General features: G+C 37.1%; 1 protein-coding gene across 6 annotated transcripts in view; it reads right to left on the minus strand.

The window, feature by feature from the left end:
- Positions 1-3,223: 3,223 nt before the first annotated feature.
- Positions 3,224-22,698, minus strand: part of BMAL2 (basic helix-loop-helix ARNT like 2) — a 38,194-nt gene continuing 18,719 nt past the window's right edge. For 4 of the 6 annotated variants that reach the window (XM_061472127.1, XM_061472125.1, XM_061472124.1 and 1 more), the window contains 10 exons: positions 21,054-21,171; positions 20,078-20,221; positions 18,158-18,398; positions 17,142-17,248; positions 16,395-16,545; positions 15,172-15,227; positions 14,261-14,369; positions 8,529-8,616; positions 6,721-6,829; positions 3,224-5,462 (listed from right to left, as the gene is read on the minus strand). In XM_061472127.1, coding sequence (XP_061328111.1) covers positions 5,326-5,462; positions 6,721-6,829; positions 8,529-8,616; positions 14,261-14,369; positions 15,172-15,227; positions 16,395-16,545; positions 17,142-17,248; positions 18,158-18,398; positions 20,078-20,221; positions 21,054-21,171 — 1,260 coding nt within the window. In that variant the 3' untranslated portion in view covers positions 3,224-5,325. The other 2 variants (XR_009746717.1, XM_061472128.1) reach the window with 2 other exon arrangements.

Here is a 22,698-nt window from a genome sequence, read left to right on the forward strand (position 1 = left end):
TATTTTTCCTGCAACTGTATCTGGAGTTTCATTCCATTTGATCTTTCTGTTTGTCTGCAAACTCCCACAACACTGGAGCACTTCCCATGGCTTTCTACCAAAGGAACTGTAAGGATGCTGGAATAATGACCTCTGATTTCTGAGATACACAACACATGTTTTTATCCTGGAAACTTCAAGTTCCTCACAAAACTTGGGACACAAAATGCCTCCAAGAGTTACAAAACACCACAGGAAGCAAAATACATGGGTGTTTGGTATATTCTTTTTTTTTTTTTTAAGACAATCTAGAGGCAGGCTGTAAATTACCGTAAGAAACCACAAGCAAGACAGCTCTGTAAAACTGGAGGATTTTAAAAGCTTTAGAGCTGGGGGTCCATAAAGGGGGACTGTCATAAAAACCTAACTAGTCATGCGTACCATAGAGACAGAAGGTAAGAACCAACTGTTGCTGTCTCTTCCCGTACCAGAAGCAGCGACCCACAAATGAAGTAGTAGCTGCAAACAAAGCTAGCAGAGTTTGAAGAGAGAAGTGGCTCTTCCTGCCACAAGGAGGAGGCCTATGGCACTTCCTGTTAGAATCTGCAGATGCAAGTAGTTTCCATGGGCTCAGTGGAGGGGTGGTCAAACAGACAAGCTTGGAATCAACATCCTTAAGGGTTTACCAAATGGGCAAACCAAATTGAGCTCAGGAAATCCCCGGAGCTGAAAGCAGCTGAAGCAGCTGCTGTGCTTATCCTATTCTTAACTCTTCCTTTAGGAGTCAGCTTCTGTCCATTGCTGCCCATAGTAGAATGGGTAGTCTTAAACACCACGGCTGCTCTTATGTTCCATGCAGAGTGAAGTGGAACCAGCCCAGAGTGCTGCAAAACAAGTCTTTAGCAGCTGATTTTATCTTGCTGATACAACACTAAATTCATCTGCCTGTTGTTGTTTTTTTGTGTGGTTTGGTTGCTTGGTTTTGGTTGGTTGTTGAGATTTACCATCTCTTCATGATAACAAAAACATTATCTGATACTGCAACTATATCTGCAGGGGAAAGAAAGTATTCTTAAAGACCTGGCAAATTGGGCGTATATAAAGTATGAGGGATTAAGAAACCAATTTGCTCATCCTATTTTGACAAGATGAAGACTAAGGAGGGAACCACTCCCGTCAAATAATTTTTATCAACTCATCTTAAACGACTTTGTCTAAACACTACAGCCCCAGTAGGATTGTCTTCTCTGTGATACAGCCCTATCTGTAAGATTATGAAAGAAGTAATCTTTGAAGTCAGATTTATTGTTTAGAAGTGTCGCATATTGCACAAGATATTATATAGTTCCAAGTTCTGCTGCTCACCTTCCACTCTCCTCTAGAAACACACTGATACACTTCATTGTTACAAAAGAGACCACTAATTGTGTTACTTTCTCTAGTCGTTCCAAAGTTTCCTGAGTTTTTGACACATCACTCATGTCAAGTCATGAATCTTTGGGTCCTGCAAATACCAGGGAAGAAAACTTAGCACCCAGACAGGGGCAGCACTGTGAGAGCAACAACCAAGGAAGACCTTTGCCACAAAACTGTTTATGATTTCCAAGGATTGTGTGTTTATTTCTGGAGATTTGACATGAAAACAAACGAAGAGTAAAAAGTTACCAGGAAAACTTGCTGCTTCCAAAGGACGTTCTGTATTTGCACAGAACAAAAATCATTCTCATCAGGGATAGGGGAATAAAATTACCACCTTCAGAGAAGTCCTAAGTGGCACAAAGCTTTCCAGCTGATAACTACTTCCTGGAATTCCAAGACATTTTATGAATTTACATGATCGATGACAGCTCACAGAACAGAAGTAAAAGACTAAGTGGGAAAGGCCAGAAGCCAGGGTCTGGAGGGAATCAACATCACTTATGCGAGAATAAATGCTTCATTTCATTTGGATCACGAACAGGAATGCACTGCTGTGAGCAACCACTAAAATAACTAACTTTAGCCTTCTGTGCTTGTGAGTAAACCAAATTTTCCAATACTCTTAAAAAAGCATAAGATCCACAGAAAAGTCCAGAACTACAACGCACCACAGGAAAGAAACACGGACTGAAGCTCTGCTTTGAACCGTTCAAGAGCACAGCACTTGGCTAAACACTACAAGGAAATCCCAGAAAGGAGCTGCATCCAGGAGAGCTCAGAAAGGATCCCTCTGCCCCCACACCACCAGCTGTCAAATATCATTACAGGAAATGCAAAAAATTTCCTAAATAAAAGGCTTAATGAGATTCATCGCTGTAAGGCATGAGGTATTCCGAAACACTTTTAATCCTGTGTGCCACATGGCAGTCCAGGCCTTTCTGCAGTCTGCCTCTGCTCCAACTCAGGCTGCTGACAACCAGCTATTGCCCTCTGCCCAGCCAGACCCCTTGCTCATTCCAACAATACCCAGATGGTATTTGTCTCTACCACCTTCTCATTCCCTGCTCCTAATTCTGAGAATAATTTTCTCACGTTTTCCTGTCAACACAGGAACTAGTTTCCCAAATAAGCTGCTGCTTACATCTGAACTCCTCTCCCATCAAGATTTTCTTATCTTTAATTCTGTATGTGCCCTCAGTAACAAATTAGTTGACCTATCTCCAAGTACAACCCTGATAACTAATAAGGCTTTTAAGAGCCTGTTGATACCTGCTTTATCACTTAGCATACCTACCCGAAACAAGACTCTGGAAGAATGCATGCATTCTGTTTAAACAGCATCTTTCAGGTAGAGCCTACAGGCACTTTCATTTCCAGATGTGTTCCAGTGAAGCTTCAACACCAGGGTTTTTAGTACCCAGAAAATGGACATTGGTTTGGATTACTAAATTATCATGGCTAGGGAACATCATCTTGAGCTACTAAAATCCTCATTAGTTCAACCTCCCCATTTATATTTTCATGGAAGGAGCCTGGGATCTGAAAGCATGTGTACTTCGTATTTAACAGCAGTGCATCAAAATAACATTTCATTGACCTGACTTAAACACATCTGTCAAAAATAAAACCTCTGTCAATATCTTACTAGAATTGTATTGGTACACAAACAGCAATAAGCACATACCATCTCAACTGTATTCAGAAAGTGTGTTACCTTCATCATTACTTACAAGTCACACTTTTTCTGTAAGACTGCTTTAAGCCACAACAAGTCACAAATCGTAAAGGGAGACTCTAATAAATTAATTGAGAGCCACAATACTGATCATTGCAAAATACTCCAAGTCACATTTTTGGTTTTATTTTTCAGGGAAACCCAAGAAGAATCAAAAAATAGTGGTTTGACTCTAGACAGTTATATAAATCTTGTGAAAGAGTGAATATGCTCCTTCAATAACAACATCTGAACAGTTTTCAAAAAAAAACTATGTCGAGGAAAGTCTGCATAATTTCAAGTTATTTATTTACTCATTTATCTGTGTTCGCTGCAGTATTTCTTGTTTCATTGTTTATTTCTATAATTAAATACAAAAAAAGAATGCATTTTACAGTGGCAAAACCTGAAATTCTCCAAGTTCATTTATACAAATAGAGTTCGACCAATTCTTTAAAAGCGCCAGTTTATTTTTCTCATTTTTCTCCATGATGTAGCCCAAAATCCATTGTCTGTGAAGAAACAGCAAAGTTTATTCTAATAAAGCTAGCGAACAGATAATTTTGGCCCCATGTCTGTAAAAAAAAAACAAAACCTCTGACTGCAGGAAATCCCATGCAAAATCTATAGACTGAAAAATAAAAATCAACCCAACAATCCGTTCTAGAAAATCTGGACAAGATGTCACCAAAAAATTCATCATTTGCAAATAGGTACATATCTATAAGATACAAAGGTGCTCTGCCAAAGCATATGAAGAAGCCAGTGCATCACCAAATGACGTATTCCTTCAGGAAAGGGCCGTTATCCAATAGTGGAAGCCTGACATCTAGCGGCTACCACATCCATTTGTGCACACACGTCGGCCATCGCAAAAATAGCCAAATAGGCTGCCTCCCTTTAGTGTTAAAACAAATACCACAGTGCTTATGGTAGTACCTGTGGTTAAATGTCTGTATTACATATGCATGTTTTGAGTATCTTCAAATGCTTTCCTTTCACTACCCGAATTTAGAAACCAAAACAAAGCAGAAAACTGTGCTTTTATGAGCTATAATTGATGCAAAAAGTAATCTAAACCCTTAATACCAGAGATAAAAGATCCCGTTTATATATTAATGCTATATTGTTCTAATACAACCCATTAAGTGCCATGTTCTTGAGTAATTCTCTGTAACTGGGTTACAATTCTTGCAAAAGCTGTCTCCCAAAAGAAGGTCATCCTATATAGCATTTACTTACACACAGCACTATATTACACAAATACTTTTAAAAGTCACAGACTCAAGCAACAGAAAATCACCCTAATCTCTCCAAAAACATGGAGAGGACAAAAGATACTATAGAACATGTTTGCACTAACAGACAGTGCTAGCCTCACGCTGGGACCAAGACAATCCAAACTTCTCTAAGTTAGTAAATAACCCGTGGCGAGACCAAAGTGCTTTATTACAGTTCTAGCATTACTTTTCTTAGGTTCTGTGCACTGCCCCTCTAATAACACATTACAAATAATACAAAATAGTAATTAAAATTTTGTTGATCCTTTCTTACACCCTTATTATGTACTGGAGAAATGACCATTTTTTTCTCAAAACATTATTGTTATGGTGCTCCAATGCAAATCCTTGCTCCCAGAGCTGTATGCTTTATTTTTACTTTTGACTACAAAAATTGCACTTCTGAAAGGACAAGGAATCACAAACTGCTTCATTTGAGTATTACAATACCTTATTTTACAAGTGTAGTGTGTGCAATTCATCATTGCAATGAAATTTAATAGTTACAAATAAACTGTGTAAGTACAGTACATTCTACAGAAAGCAACATGGATAATCAATATTCTACCATTTGAAACAAAAACAATAAATAGAAGGTTTAAGTATTAAAACTAAGAAAAAGTATTCCTGTACACTGTACAGTACCTTTTGGTTAAAGCTTCTTAGCAAAAATATAGTGTTTTAAGCATTCCAGTTACAGATGGTTCAATATTAAAATTTCAAGGTTTCCCCATCATGAAAAAAATATTGCATTTTTCCATAGGTGCATCAGAAGAAACTGTCGCTCTCTGAACAAGGCTTCAGTCTTCAGAAATATATAGACAGTAAGTATGAATTCAAATGAGACATTACAAAATTATAATACAGTACTGAGGATGTATGGTTGTTGTGCATTACGGATTGTACATTCCTTCTTATTTTGAAAAAGCAAAACTAGAGAGCCCATTGTATATCACTGAGTTCCGCTGGATCCCCAAGTCCTCCATCAGCCTCCAAGTAGTTCATAAGAGCTGTCATAGCAGTGTCATCATTTTCACATATTGCATCAAAGTCCAGCTGAGAATTACCACCTGTAAAATTATTAAAACATTAATGCAAGCAGTACAAAGCATGAAGAATATGGTAACTTTCAAAACATATTTGTTTTTAAATAGCACCTTCCTCTGAAGTTAAGGCAAACATATGTTAAAAAAATAATCAAGTAATAGAAATAATGGCTATCCACAAACGGTTACAAGGACATAGATAACTTGATTTAAGACAATGACTGAGGTCTTTGGCTGATCCCTTGGACCACCTCCAACTGCTAGCTAGCAAAACTTGTATCCATGCAGTAAAGTTCACATCACTGAAGGAGAAAACTGCGTTCTACTTTATGTCACTTTAGTGAGAAACACAGTTGTGTACCTGAATTCTCATCTGATGTATTCTGCCAGATGAACTCCTGAACCTTAAGAGTTGCTATGTGTTAGCTCTAGAAATGAACACTATACCCTTGCCTTTAACAAAAGTAAGGTAAAATGCTTTGGCTCAAGTATCCATGAAAAACATTTCCTTGCCTATCTTAGATAACTGTTGTTGGTTTGGATTTCTTTTTCAAACACTTATTTGAGGATTAGCTGTTTTTTTTTTCCTTTGGATTTTTTTAATACAAAGAGCTCATAGTGAAACTGGAATAAAGTTGTAGGTTATAAATAAGTAAAGCTCTAGTAACGGAAATGAAAGACGGAGATGGAAAAGTTTCTATGAGATGAAATACAGCATAAGCATAAACGTTACTTTTATAGCACTTTGCCTTTTATATTAAAAACAACACAATAGAATTCTCCTCTTACAATGCCAGGGAATTCTATATCCAGACAAACCGCTGCTTTAGTACACACTTGAACTAAGGGATAGGGAAAAATAAAATTCTTTCTAAAACGTTTTGACTAGCCATTTGTATTGACTATTCACAGCTTGCAGTTAAGAAAGAGATGAACTGCTTAAAGGATGAAAGTTTACAAGTTCACAAATTACAACCAGTTCCATTGCATTGAAATTCTCTATTTTCTTGAGAGAGAACTAGTAAGTACCTAATTAAAACCGTGGCAATGGTAGATTTCTATTACGCAATGTTATTTTTGTCACAAAATTCAATCACCGATCAAACTTTGCTGCTTGTCTTCCAATGATAACACATCAGTTTCAAGTCCTCTCCTCTTCAGACAGACAAACGTCTTTACAATTTACACATGGTTGTAAAGTTGTGCACTCAAAAATTACACCATTATCAGAAATGTCTTCATGTGCAACCCTCAAAATACCTACAAGAGCAACAAATCTTACCAAGGAGAGGTTCATTACTGGGATATGGACTAGCACCCTGGTTTTGTTCTGAAGTCTCTGTAACTTCTGACTCCGAAGGACATAACTGAATCAACTCTTTATTTGGCACCTGAAAGAACAGAAGTAGTAAAAAGGACAGAATTAAATCCTGAATTTAGTCACAATTATTACATTTCAGAAACTTAAATCACTGTCAAAGTATTAAGAACTAACTAAATTAAGACTATGCAGATCTACTGAATTTAAGAATAATTTTTACATAGCACTGGACTTGGCTTAAGTAAAAGGTGCTACTTATACATCTGTATAAGTATACTTTACAGCGATAGCATCTTTTTTGAGGGTTCAATATTCAGCAAATAGATCCAGCACAACAAATTGTACTGGTATATACATTCCACGTCTAGTACCATAAACTACAAATTCCCAGTGACACCATGTTTGTCAATGTTGACACATTCTAGCTAAAAGATAAACAAACAAAAAGACCTCCATACCTCCCATGTTCTATATGCATTAAAGCATATGAATTATAAACTTTTCTCTATTGTTTTGCATTTTGTTACCATCGTGATAAAAATCTTTGCTCTTCAGAAAAATTAGGCTAGCAACGATATGGATGGAAGTCATTCTAACCCAAACATACCAGGAAAAAAACCCAACCTTTTTAAAAACCTTTTGTTAATTGTTTCATGTAACTCCAACATGCAATTTAAGTTTCTTGGGCGGCCTGGCTTGTGTATATTCTACAAGGAAATTAATAAAGTTTAAATGCCTTACAAAAGCATTTTAGGAACAAATGGGATATCAAAGTATAAAAATAAAGAAAAACCTTCAATGATTACAATGAAATTATCCTTATGATGAGATGCTGCAAGACTTAGAGAGTTTAGTATATATGAATTCAACCAACTCTTAGGGAGAAAAACCTGCAGTAAGGCATAGGAGAATTGGTCATAAAAAAGGGAGGAAGCCAAAACAATCCCTAGTCCAGAACGGAATTGTTAGGAAATGGAAATTGCAATGGGAAGACAGACTGTCTTTAAATGGAAAAAAAATTACATTCAAAGAAATGCTGATGGAGAAGTAAATGTCTTTTCATACAGTGCACAACACACAACACAGCATGTACTTAAGAAAATATCTAATTATTCCATAGGTATGGTCAGTATCTATGATAGTTATAGTTTGTGGTGTTACCAGCACTATTAGATTAGCAAAACAGCATATTCCATCAATTTTTAGAAGACTAAGTTTTTACTCTTTTTTATTTTTACTTTTTTCAAAGTAAAAATTTGAAACATTCAAGAACTGAGAACCTACAGCAAAGACTTTTTAAAAGGGTCTTCAAGAACACTAAAAGGACAAGTTAGAGAAAACAAGAACTAAGATTTTATTTATATTTAGGTTGTCAACAGGTAAAGACATTTCTACCCTCTGACAGTTTTTTAGCAGAAGTTTTAATGCAATTCCAAATCCAGAAAAGTCCTTATCACATGAATCGCATTCATATTTAGCATATTGGTAGAGCTTCAGCAGAGATCCTAATAACTGAGTGGAGACTGCAGTGTTCTCAGGCTTGGGAATAGACCCCTTAAGACTAGAACTGATGCCCCTGTAAGTGAGGATGGAACTTTTAGTGCTGTTGCATCTCTGAAAAGATGTTCACAGTTGCCAGGGGGTTGGGCAATACCTTACAGGGCCTTTCACAAAAATGTAAGTCATGGTAATTTCATTCCAACAGAGGCTTTAAGCTAGCTGACATTAACGTTTTATTTTCAGATTTTTACAGGCAGTGACATACTCACATTGCTGCAGTTTACAGTTAAAGCTGGAGAAGGTGACTTTCTCAAGAGATGTGATGGACTTAACTCCTCAGATGGTGAAGAATGTAACCTAAAATTGTATATGTTTAGTTGATTTATCAAGTGACATTGATCGTCAACTGAAAAACAGCCTATTGCAGAACCCACCAGACCTCCCCAGTGATGAAGCACAAGCCAGCTAATCTGAGACAATGTTGTCTTAAATTCTCCTAAAGATTCCAAATCTCCTGGTCCAAGTTTTGATAACACAAAGACATCAATAAAGGCCAATGGTCATAATTACTTGAGCACACTTTCATTTTTTCTGTTGAATCACCAGCACTGGCAGACCAAAGAGTAACAGGTTTCAGAATCATGCACACCGAGACAAATAGGTACATTTCAAATACATCTAGCATACAGACAACATAAGGAGGTTCTGCTAAATGATAGAGAGAAAACAACACATACTTCTAACGTTCCCTCTACTATTATTTATATATTATATATATTTATATATATTATATATATCTATATATTATATACTATTTATACCTGTCTTTCCATATTTTCAAATTATTCCAACTAAAGACTTTTTTTTAGCAGAATTCTTGAGATACTGCTCAACCTCCCTCACCAAATGTGCCAGATACAAAACTAACAATGAAAGTGTCATAACATGGCCCTTTGAACAGCTTGCTCCCATAGAATCATAGAATAGTTAGGGTTGGAAAGGACCTTTAGATCAGCTAGTTCCAGCCCCCCTGCCATGGGCAGGGACACCTCACACTAAACCATCTCACCCAAGGCTTCATCCAACCTGGCCTTGAACACCTCCAGGGATGGAGCATTCACAACCTCCCTGAGCAACCCATTCCAGGTGCCTCACCACCCTTACAGTAAAGAACTTTCTTATATCCAGTCTAAACTTCCCCTGTTTAAGTTTTAACCCGTTACCCCTTGTCCTGTCACTACAGTCCCTAATGAAGAGTCCCTCCCCAGCATCCCTATAGGCCTCCTTCTGGTACTGGAAGGCTGCTATGAGGTCTCCATGCAGCCTTCTCTTCTCCAGGCTGAACAGCCCCAACTTTCTCAGCCTGTCTTCATACGGGAGGTGCTCCAGTCCCCTGATCATCCTCGTGGCCCTCCTCTGGACTTGTTCCAACAGTTCCATGTCCTTTTTATGTTGCGGACACCAGAACTGCACACAGTACTCCAGGTGAGGTCTCACGAGAGCAGAGTAGAGGGGCAGGATCACCTCCCTCTACCTGCTGGTCACGCTCCTTTTGATGCAGCCCAGGATACGGCTGGCTTTCTGGGCTGCAAGCTCACACTGAAACCGCCTCATGTTCATTTTCTCATCAACCAGAACCCGCAGGTCCTTCTCCGCAGGGCTGCTCTGAATCTCTTCTCTGCCCAACCTGTAGCTGTGCCTGGGATTGCTCTGACCCAGGTGTAGGACCTTGCACTTGGCATGGTTAAACTTCATGAGGCTGGCATCAGCCCACCTCACAAGCATGTCAAGGTCCCTCTGGATGGCATTCCTTCCCTCCAGCTTATCAACCGAACCACGCAGCTTGGTGTCATCGGCAAACTTGCTGAGGGCACGCTCAATCCCACTGTCCATGTCACTGACAAAGATGTTAAACAAGACCAGTCCCAACACCGATCCCTGAGGGACACCACTCGTTACTGGTCTCCAGCTGGACATTGAGCCATTGACCACAACTCTTTGTGTGCGGCCATCCAGCCAGTTCTTTATCCACCGAGTGGTCCATCCATCAAATTGATGTCTCTCCAATTTAGACACAAGGATGTTGTGTGGGACAGTGTTGAATGCCTTGTACAAGTCCAGGTAGATGACATCAACTGCTCTACCCCTGTCCATCAGTTCCGTAGACCCATCATAGAAGGGCACCAAATTGGCCAGGCAGGATTTCCCCTTGGTGAAGCCATGCTGGCTGTCACCGACCACCTTGTTTTTCATGTGCCTTAGCATGCCTTCCAGGAGAATCTGCTCCAAGATTTTGCCAGGCACGGGGGCGAGACTGACTGGTCTGTAATTCCCTGGGTCATCCATTTTCCCCTTCTTGAAAATGGGGGTTATATTTCCCTTTTTCCAGTCATCAACTACCATCTACCCTTGCTCTTCCTAACTCCCAAAGGACAAGGCTATAGAAAAATTAGGGTAGCCTGGATGCTTCTGTTTCTGTCATTTCATCAGATCTGAAATGTGCTAAGGCACTGAAGGAAAGATAGAAAATGGATGAATAAATAGTCTATCAAGAGCTGTTTGTGGTGAATATTTGTTTTCCCTATACTCCAATTTCCTATGTGCCATTTGATAAGCACTACTGACATCTCTAAAAGCCAGGAGAGAAACTCCAGACTGAACAGAATGTTTTAATTGCATTGCTGTAACTGAACTGATCATTCATTAGATGCCAATTCAATTCAAATATAGCTGTAAATAGAGCTGTAGGCATAGTCCTGGAGTTTTTAAGAAAACTTGATCGTGCCTGATGCACAGCTTGAGAGCCATCTGTATCTTACTGGTATTAAAAATGCAGAGAGCAGATTCAGGTAATAAATGCACTCATCCTACTGGATTAGGTTTGTAGTCAGAAAGGTATTTGATGAAAAGCAGCTGCTGTTAGCCTCTGTTGATCGCTCTTTGTCCAATTCTGATTCCTTCAGTGTGTGCAAAATGATAACTTGATTTCACAGAAATGAGAAATGAAGAAATAGCATGAAGTTCTGCTCTTCAGCAGGAAAGAAACACAGCCTCGTTTTCAGTAACAACTCTGGAAAAGTGAACTACATCTGGGTGCAAGCAACTACATCCAGACATTTCCAGAAAGTCAGTTCTTACAGACTGCTTGTGGTTCTTAGAAACACAAATACCAGGACTTTCAAGGTGTAGCTTTGAAGATTTTCAGAGGAATACATTCATTCTTTCATCATTCAGCGAATTTAGTATTCATCTACTTCAACTTGTTTCCTTAAGCTGATGACACACATATGCTCACATGGATAAGCATTTTCAGCAAAAGTCAGGTCATTTCAATCAAGAACATCACACTGAAGTGTCTGAAGCATCTAGAACAAGAGTGCAATTAAGCTTTTGGGTCATGCATGGGATCTTAACAGTCAGAGATGAGAACTTCTGCCAACTTCTTCAGTCTTCAGAAAGATATTAATAGATTAATTTTATTATTAAGTGACTCTCCTTCTGTCTAGGTGGTACTGATGAGAGGACATTAACAATGGTATTTCCAAAATGTAACACCCCATCTTTGCTGCTGCTGGTATCAATCCTTTTTTTGTTGCTAGTGCTTTCTTCCTCCTTTCTGGAGAATTCCAGCAAGCTGCCAACGTGCCTTGTGGTGGATTTATTTTCTGTTGTTGTTAAGTAGCAATTTTTTTCCATCACAACTGAAATATTTATTCTTTTCTTCCTTGCACTGAAAATTAATGTTTCCCTGTTCAATTTGACTATTCTAGTAAAAGGATGTGGCTTCACAGTTGGAATGCAATTCCAGAATAATGGAAACAGAGTAAGAAACATCTACCACTTTCACTCATCACACTCTTCAGCTCTGACCACGGTTTTCACTGTTTCAGAAAATTAAATACTTTTTTCTGATGAAGAGACTGCTGAAAAAATGATGGTAATCCTGGACTTCAGCATGGATTCATGAAGGGGAAATCACACTTAACCAACCCTACAGCCTTCTACAAGGAGGTGACTAGCACAGTGGGTAAGAGGATGGCATTGTACGTTGTTGATGTTGACTTCAGTAAAGCTTTTCACACTTTCCCTTAACCTCACAGGTGAGCTGATGCTTACTTCTGAAACAGCAGAAACTGACTTAAGTGATGGCACACTGATATACCTATAGACTGGAGGACAACAGGCAGTGCAGCCCTGCTGAAAGAGACCTGAGGCTTTTGGTTGATGGTAACCTCAATGTTAGTCAAAAACATACCCTGACAGCCAAGTAGTATCCTGAGGTGCTTTAAGCTAACCAGTCAAAAGAAGGGATTGTCCCACTATATTCAGCATTGGTGTGGACTCACCTGAAGTACTGTATACTGATTTGGGCTCCACAATATAAGGATATAAAAATATTAGAATGTGTCCAAAAGAGGGCAACAAACATGGCAAAAAGACTAGAGGGCATGACTTCTGAGGAACAGCTGAGGATATTGGGTTTGTTCAGCTCAGAGGAGAATAAGAGGTGACCCCATTGCTGTCTATGACTTCCTTATAAATGGAGAGCAGAGAGGGAGGTGCTGATGTCTTTTCTCTGGTGTCCAGCAGCAGGACATGGGGAATGGCTTAAAGCTGTATCAGGGAAGATATTAAGAAGATCATCTTCACTGAGAGGATGGTCAACCACTGGAACAACCAGAGAAGTGGTCGTGACCCCACACCTGTTTGGACTTCACTCTTAAATATATGGTTTAACTTTAAGCTACCACATGTAATGTCAAGAGTTGGACTTGATCCTCATTGGTCCTTTCCAACTCAGGATATTCTAGGATAGAGACCTATTTCTTATACCATTACCGTTGTTGCCAAAACTGGTGTACTTATTCCTGGAAGACTTAGTATTACTACTCTTTCAGATCCAGTTGCAAAACTGCAAGTGGAAAGAACTACATGAGACCTTGAAACGAACTGGTCTGTAGACAAAAAATACCTTGCCATTTGTTTACCTGGTACTGGAATTATAAGATCTAAAGTCTGAGGGACAGCTTCATTACCCAAAACTAAGACTTACATAACTTCTCCTGTGCTGATGACAGTACCGTTATCCTAAATCTGACCTTAACAAAAGTAGTTAGATCTGATGAAGCCTTAATTCCTAAAAGAGTTGCGAGTGAAACAGACTTTCTGTGCATGTGCATCCCGAAGTCATGAAATTAGGGGGCTCAGAGACTTCTTAAAAATTGTTTTTAGACAACAAATGATACAGTACAAACTGACATAGAGTAATATGGCAAGTCAGGCATCACATAAAAATACTCTGGGTACACACCACAAAAAAATACTTAAGGTATCTTCACATTAAAATTATGTTTCTTCCTTTCAAATTCCTTGCCTAAGCTGTGTACCTGCTAACACTAGTTAGTTTTAAAAGGGCCAATCTTTAATTCCCAATTTGAATCTTGTATGGATTCCCCTTTGGAATGATGCAGTGAGGTTTTTTTTAATCTATGGATGGGTATGGGAGGGAATTGTGCTATCACTTTTGCCTGCATTCAGGATAACCAGGCAAAGGACAATACAGGCTATGAAAGTGCTCCATTGGGTACTGTTTCAAGGAAAGTTCCCCTAGCAGAGCAGCACTATCAGAAAAATACAAACATTACTCACAGACAACTGATTTTCCATTCCCAAATGATTTATCTACCCATTTCAACATCATATGAAGCAGCTGCACCACAGTTAACACTTTTGAAGTCACAATTAAATAATACTTTCACTAACAAAGGAAGCTGCATGCCCAGAACAAAACTATTTATTGACATCAGTGATGCTTTCTGACATGTACGAGACTAACATTAGATTATAACCAATCAGTATCTCATACAGCCACTGCTCAACCTAAAAATATTTATACATATAACACAATAAAAACGAAACTTGAACAACCCTCACATACTGCCATATACCTCTTCCCTATCTTTACTTAAAAGCCTAATGCATGATGTTAAGCATTTATTACCTTTGCAATTCTAATATTTCATTTGCAATTTCAGTTCCTATACTTCCAGCACCAAGAACTGTTCCAGAGGACATTCCAGGTACACTTACTAAAGACTGTTTTACAGCATCTACAGTTAAAACAAAACAAAACAAAAAGAAAGCCTTAAGTCTGTAGCAGTTTCATTACAGAGCAAGGACAATCATGCAAGGATTCATTTTAAAGCAGTTTTTGTTCTATATCTCTTATTTTCAGAAATTAAATTCTTCAAAACACTGACTCATGGGAGAGGGAGTTGTCTCATTTGTAATACAAAGATAAGTTTATAGTGTATTTGTGAAAACTCCCGATCTCCATGAAATTAGCTTTAATCATTACCACCTCCAGTCTTACAGACAATGCAAAACACATGAAACAAAAAACCCATTGAATTTTTCAAACTGAAAGCAGTTATTAAACAGAATAATTTCAAAAGCAAAAATAAAAAGCCTTATGTAAAAAAAGATAAAAACCTTATATAAAAAAGATAAAAAATATATAGAAATCAGAATCCATGCACAGCAGAAAAATTTTAACAAAATATGTATCAATATCAGCATCACCCTCTATTCTATAGGTAAATTCAGATAGTACAATTGCATTTCTTCTGAAAACAAGGCAAGATATGAACAGAGGCTGTGACAGAGGTATAATATCCTATCCTATATTATAGGATATTGGTATTATAGTAGCTACAGTAGAAGCTGCTAGAAGGAAAAGATATGATATAGGCTTTTCTGATCAGAGTTATGTGAATGATATGAATTAGGATGCTGTGAGTAACTAGAAATTTTCACCAGAATTAGCTTTAAAAATAGTTAGTATTTCCTTGTACACAACCTAGAATAAAAAAGATTCCATGCACTATGATAACTGTAAGAAGCAACACTTGCCTTCTGCAGGCTGGGAACTGTAGAGGACCTCATCTTCAGCTGACTCGTTATGACCTCTAAGATTTAAATGAATTAAATTATTTTAAAGACCCCAAATCAGCAAGTTTTTCACAGGGAAACCCCAGCATATTTATGTTTGATTTCAAGAAGAATTTTACACAGAGAAAAAACTAACATCCTCAAACTAGTAACATCTTTCTATGCTCAATACTTTGTACTGTTTCTGAAGCATTGGGTGAAATATCATTTTCACTTATTCTCCAAATAAAGAAAGGCCAATATAGTTGTCTGTGTGCCATGACAAGAGAACAAGAACACTATATTTACTACTAGGAGGCAGACCAGCTAACCAGAAAAAAATGCTACAAGGACAGGCCTTTCACCAGCAGCCTCTGCCTACCTTCCTTCCTCCAGACAGCTGCAGATGCCCAGAGCTCAAGGGCAGGCAAAACCGGCCTTTGGCTGTTGGATAGCATAGACTGCTTTAACTGCTCTTCTCTGTCTTCTTGAAGAAAAAGGACATGGCCAAAACAGACATGTTGACTTAACACATGAACCAGCTACAGAATGGGTAAAAGGCCCCTTTGACATCTCAAAAACCCAGTCATTGGCAAAGATCCTCAGGATCACTGGAACAACCAACCCAAATTATAACTCATTTGCAAGTCACAGAAAATGAAAAAGAATTAAAAAGAAGAATTAAATACAGACTTTAGTGTCTCACAGGCTCCTCTCCTGCAATCAGCTTGGAGATGATCTTTTTGTCCTGCCTTGCATTTCTACAGTCTATCAGTCACGCTTCTCCACATTCTCACATTCAGTAGGTAGGGTAACATTTAAAATTAGGTCAACTGACATGCAGTCTTGTAAAACTCAGAGGGAAAAGCAGAACTAATTTCACAGTTCCATTTATTCATATCTACTTTTCTTAAAAGATCCTTCATTTCTGCCTTTAAAGGAATTTTTCACCTCTTTTAGTTTTGTTGGTTTTTTTTTTTTCTACTGGGAAACAGCAGAGTTTTCAGAGTCAAATCCATGACTTAAGCCTGAAATAAAAATAACCGGTGAAGGCAAAAAAATGTTCTTCCAGGCTACTCAACCACTTTTTGTGCAGTGCTGATATTTTCTAGTCTTGTTCTGCTTCTTAAACAGGTTGCTTCCTGTTAATGCTAACTGCAATTAAGACAAAAAGATAACATGGGGAGGTCATATGAATTACTTACAATACCACAGTGTTGTTTGATACAATGTATTCCAGTTCTTTGGTCCATGGATTCATGAAACTAAACCACTGACTCTTTAAAGTAACAAAAGTCCCATCTTTTGCTCTAAATTTGTAGGAATTTGTAAATACTTTTTCTTTATTCTGCAACACTAAATAAGAAAGGAAAGTTATAATCACCATATTTATTCTTGGAAAGATAAAGTTTAATAACAATAAAAATCTGTTTCATAGCATCATAAAACCAAAATGGTTTTGATGGCCAGTAACACAAACTAAATGCCAGAACAACTGACAGGGCAGGACCCTTACTAAACCCAAACTACAGTTTCAGCAATGTTATTAATCTTAAATTAAAGCCCAAGTAGTATGCTTCTGCAAACCGCTAGTAGGAAGCCTCCCAACTTCGTGAACTATCATAATCAATGTCTTTAATTATATGATTAGCACACTTGCTTTTCAGGATTCTTTCTTCATTCTTTTAAAGAAATTAAGCAGAGGGTTGAAAGAAGCATTAACATTATTCCCTTGCAGTTAAAGCACCGCACCAAGATCCAAGGCAACAGAAGTTTCTCTCTGCTTTTACCACAAGCTTTATGCAGGCATGTCTTAACACAGATGTGGAAAAGGACAATGCTAAGATTGTTTAGTTTTCTTAATTCTCAGCTTCTGATATTTGATTTGTAGAGTTTTCACACAGCAGGTAAACGCAGTTGTAAGTAGTCTGGGAAGACCAATTATTTTGTACCTTCTTTATGTTTTTCAGCTAGATGATTGTGATCATCTTGATGGCAGTACTCATAACATGAAGTTCCTAGAAGCTCTTGTGGCAGATACCCTAAAATTGCTGTTGCACTGTTAGAAATAAAAACATGAACTACAGCGGATTCAAACAACTGCAAAGCTGTTTTCTTCAGTATCAGATAAAGCAGAAAATTAGTATGTAAAGAAACAGATCCTTGTATTCATGTTTGGGAAAAAGATACAGCATTAGTATAGGTCTAAAACAACAGGAAATATTATTTGCTGGAAATTATCCATTTGCAAGGAATGACAATTAAAAGACAAAATAACAGTGTTTAAATATGCAAACCACAAGTACACACAAAATACTTTTGATCATTAGGTCTTCCCATTAGACAATCAATGGCCATGTAGGAGTCATTAAAAAACAACCAACCAATCAGTAGTTGAATTTTGCTCTGCCACTTTAAGGAATAGGTTTAAACTGTCACTGTTAGATGGTAGACAAGATGACCGAAAGCAATAAAAAGCTTCCAGTGACAATAATGACTCAGTCTCTACATCAAATAAAAGTCTGCTATAGGAAGTTCAGGAAATAGGAACTTCACTTTCACTTCTAATGAAATAATTTGGTACCTCATTTAGATAGAATGTATTTGTTCCAAACAGTAAGATTTAAAGAAGTATAATTTTTGGTGAAGCATTTATTGCTTAAGTCATATACATCACTATGAAGCTCTAACTTGAGGTTTTTTCTTTATGAATAAGTAAGTACATGAGTGCATTTTATGACACTTTAATCTTGCTACCTCACCTTTTCCTATAGGACAATACACTTACTTTTATACATTACATTTTGTTTGACAAAAAACCAAAGCACAAGTACTCATAGTTTCAAAATGAATTGCACCTAAAAACTCTATCCTGTCTGCGAAATCACAGTTTTGACCGAAAGGATGAAAAAAATTTAACTTGTGGTGCCACTGTCATTTTCTCTTCATTAAAAAACAAAACGCTTACCGCTGATCTACATAAACAAATTTTCCATCCATGGCAAACCGTGTAACAAATTCTGTTGCTTTGACTTTTATCTCTCCACTCTTCTGCGGAACAATATAAGGGTGTAACCTCCCAATTGCAACAAGACAGTTAAAGTTACTACAGTCCTTTTCCACATCAGTTTCCTCTTCTACTCCCACCTCATTAGGAGGCCAGTTCTTCATATACCCAGTGCAATGAATGGTACAGTATTTTCTGTGATCTAATGAAAAGCAATGAAATAAGAAGCAGTTACGGTTCAAAAAGTAAACTGAATTACCTTCTTTTATTCTGTTCACTGTAAGACCACAGCAACTATATTTTATGTTTACCTACAACAACTGTACAAAACGATAGATATTTTTACAGAGTACTTTTAAATTAATTTTGTACAACTTAATTTCAGCTTACCTGGAGAGAGCACTTCTAACCCTATGTAAGATTTAGGAAGGTAAGTTATAGGTGTTGTAGTTCAAACACAGTCTCACAGAAATAAAAGTAAACCAACCGTCTGGTAACCCACAGATCACTTTTTCTCTTTATATGGTTGCATATGTATTGTAAATGAAAATGAACTAGAGAGGCCCTCTGTAGCTTCCAAATCAATTCACCTTTTGTGAACATGATGACCTTAACATACTGCAATTGCTAAAAGAATTGGTCAAGAGAGCAACCCAAAACGACCCAGCTTGTTTTCTATTTATCTCAGGCTTCTGAAATCCTCAATTCTCTGGGAACAAAAATATTTTATAAATCTTAAATTACAGCTTACACTGTCATTCATCCCTATGGCTGGTAGACTCTCTGATGCCTATGTAACATACAAATACCCCCATACACATCAAGGCATAGAGATGACATTATGTGTCCTGAACTATCTTTTTTGAACTATCATTCAAAAAATTGCCAAAGAATTCTTGATACCTCCATTCTGAACAAATTATGCTTTACGCAGATTCAATTTCCTATCAACTATGCAAAATGAAAAAATAAATTATCTACTATGACTTTGTCACAATTTCTCAGACTGTCAAAGCGCCTTCTCTGAATACTGCTTTCCTGAAAAACATTTATAACAGTTAAATTCTTATCTCACACCAAGTTAGCCGGCACACCAAGGGAGACTGCATTCTATTTACTTACAATTACAGACCTATTTACTATTACAGACCTATTTTAACATTTACTATTGTATAGCATATCTCAACAGCAACAGGTTACACTGAAAAACAAAAAAGTAGGAGGATTTATTCAGGGACAAACAATTTCAGCACACCTTTGCAAAAATCAATACTAAGGTATTAAACAGAAGCCAAAAATTCCATTTTAAAAAGATCCATTCACTGAAAACTTTACAAGAGTCAACTGCTGTACAGGCATACCAAAATATGAAGTAGATTAAAATTATTGCAAAAAAAAAAAAATGGAATTACACTGATAAATTAACTTTTAATAGTAGAAGAAAAAAGAAAATCATACTTTTAAGTACACAACACAGAAAAGTAAATTAAAAAAAAGTTGGTTTACTTGCTTTTTTCTTTCAAAACAGTAGATTTTGCAGGCCTTATTCACACAGGTATCTTCAAGACACAGGTTATTTAGTTTTCTCCTTCTGATCTGCTCCAGTGCTTTACAAAATTTCCCTGAGACTTCTAAAATTTGACTACAACAAACCACGCACTCTTAAACAGCCACTATAACAGGTTCCTCCCTCCTTCTTTTCCAGGAGCAAATAGGGAGGAGAAAGAACACAATTAAACTGTATTTCTAGTCGCTAGTATGTATCTACACTCTTTACAGCTACTTTTGGTGATAACTACAAGGGTCACACTACTGACTCAGAACTTGAACATACCAATTTCAAGACAGAAAGCTCCCACCTTATCTACACTGTTTGAATACCTTTCTTATTTGAGTTGGGCAAGCATTCCTTTTCTTCTTTGACTGTGGTCCTGCTACATTTTATCCGACAGAAGAAGGAACGGCGAGCACCAGAATTCAGTCGAACTGGTCCAGCTTGAAAATCTGTGTGTACTTGCAAGCCAGCTTACAAAAGTTCAGTAAAATAGTTTAAAAAACCCAAACAAACAAAATCCAACAATAAAACTTCAGAATACAAGGACTTTTTTTCATTTCAGCTTCCAGTACATTTTCCTTACTGTTTGCCTGTCTAAATTTGTCCTTACAATTAAAAATGAGAAAAGTTTAACTTAAATAGGGCACAGAAAATGTGACTGTCACAGAGATTCAAAAACTAGAAAGAATTATGACACTATTTTTAAAGCCCCTTGATATTCTGAATGGTATTTTAATAAATAAGCTTTATAAACTTTCAACTTCTATTTGGTACAAGGAAAAACTGCAAAGATGCTGATAAAAGCCAGCTATTAAATAGCTATTAGCTGCACAATACATAATGCTTTCCATATTAGAAATAACTGTAAACAAAATAAGATTTGGTTAAATTAGGATTGACACTTAGCATTTTCAGAGAAGACAGTGATTCTTGATATTGAAGTATTTTATCCCATGTTCGACTACATCAGGTCTTTTGTATTGACAAGACCTATCAAATACAAGAAAAAAAAGTAGTATGCCTGGTAGGAAGAGCATCAGACCACATCTTGCTAAATGTTTAACAATGCAGGTTTCAGTAATTCTTATTATCTAAAAAAAAAAATCTTTTCTGGGCTAGCTTTGAAACTGTAAATGCATTCTAAGCAGTAGATAAGCAGTCAAGTATGTTTGGTTCACAGAAATTATACCTCAAGTTTGTACATCTATGCACATATAAACACATTAATATAGCCTGTATAATAACTAGATTTATTAACATGCCTTTAATAAAAAAATTTGAGCACTTTCAAATATGACTTACTTTTCCCATCTACGAGCTTCTCCCTCGGAGAGACATCCGAAGAAGAAAGTTGCTCCTTAACTTTTGCAACATCTTTTGGATGCAAATAATCAAACAAACTTTGTCCAATTAAACTGGCCTATTTAAAACAAAATAAAAAACAAAATCACCACCCCCAAAAAAAAAGTTATAAGAACCACATCATTTTAGAACATGACCCTACACATACTACTTTTCTCAGAAAAACAACTTTCTACACTATTAAAAGTCAAACCTCCCAGTTACTCTAACCATCAATATTTTGATCCTCATTTAATTTCCGTTAATATTTTTAATATACAATTTTTATAAAAACAGGGTAGTAAAAGCATTTTTTTACTTCTCCTTTGAAAAATAGCAAATTTTAGCAGGCATTAAGAAAGTTCTGTAAAATCAAATGTTAAATGTTTTATTTACACACATAATATGATTTCTGTTAACAAGCAGTATGCTAGATTTGAATTGCAACTAACTTTGGATCCACACTACTTGCTATGTGATCACTGCATACATAAAAAGGGGAGCACTTTTCCAATAAGCCAGAGTCAAAAATTAGTTTAATGAAAAGCACCTAAGAAAGCAGGATAAATGTACAGCCTCTTTCATTAGCCTAGCCCCCATCTAACCCAATTACCAAGGGAAAATGCTGAAAGGGGCAATGACCATAAACTAAAACAATACAAGTTTCACCTCAACATGAAGAAGAATTTCCTTACGCCGAGGGTGGCAGAGTGCTGAACAGGCTGCCCAGGGGTTTGTGGAGTCTCCCTCTCTGGAGACATTCAAAACCCTCCTGGACACATTCCTGCGTAACCTGCTCTTGGTGGCCCTGCCTTGGCAGGGGGTTGGACTGGATGATGTCCAGAGGTCACTTCCAACCCTAATGATTCTGTGATTCTGTACATCACTGAAATGCTAATAGCAGCCTTGTCAAAATATACAGGGTGACATTCATTACCTACAATGACTCACAAATAAGTTCAGGAATTCATGCATTAATAAATCATATTCTCTGAACCTCTTTGGCTGGAACAGCAAAGATCTCATGGGTCTCAAAGTAGGCATGTCTGATGCTAGAAACTCAAACAAGTATTTTTTAGTCCTTCAGTAAATTCAGTGCAGAAGTTTGATAAAAAATAAAATATATCTCCTTTATGCTTGTTCTCATGATTAATTTTACTTTCATTTTAAAAAGATGTAGTTTTGGTGGTTTGGATTTGGTTTGTTTTAAATAAAACATTTTTAAAAATCTATAAAACATATGTATTAGAGTCCAGATTGTTTACTCTTCTGCTTATGAAGAAAATGGAACATATCACAAAGGGTTTCAAAGTTATAGAACTAGCCAGATGGAAGAACCAACTATTATAGCCTCTATTTTCAGAGAAGAAGTCATAAATATATGAACAAGTTATTACGCTTTGATTATTTGTTGCTATTGTCCATGATGTTCAATGTCAACTACTGTAAGGTAATTATATTTTTCCTATTTCTCTTCTTTTACAGGCTAAGATAAATCACAAGATCTTGGTTTCCTCCAAGAGTATCTATGTAGATAGTTATTGTGGATGAGGTGTTACGTAGTGCATCTGAGCATAAAGGCATTACCAAGGAAAGCTTTAATTAA

Source organism: Pezoporus flaviventris, unplaced genomic scaffold, assembly GCF_033815535.1.
Source record: "Pezoporus flaviventris isolate CSIRO_AGI_PZ_B2104156 unplaced genomic scaffold, CSIRO_AGI_Pfla_v1 ptg000070l, whole genome shotgun sequence".
Lineage (NCBI taxonomy): Eukaryota > Metazoa > Chordata > Aves > Psittaciformes > Psittacidae > Pezoporus > Pezoporus flaviventris.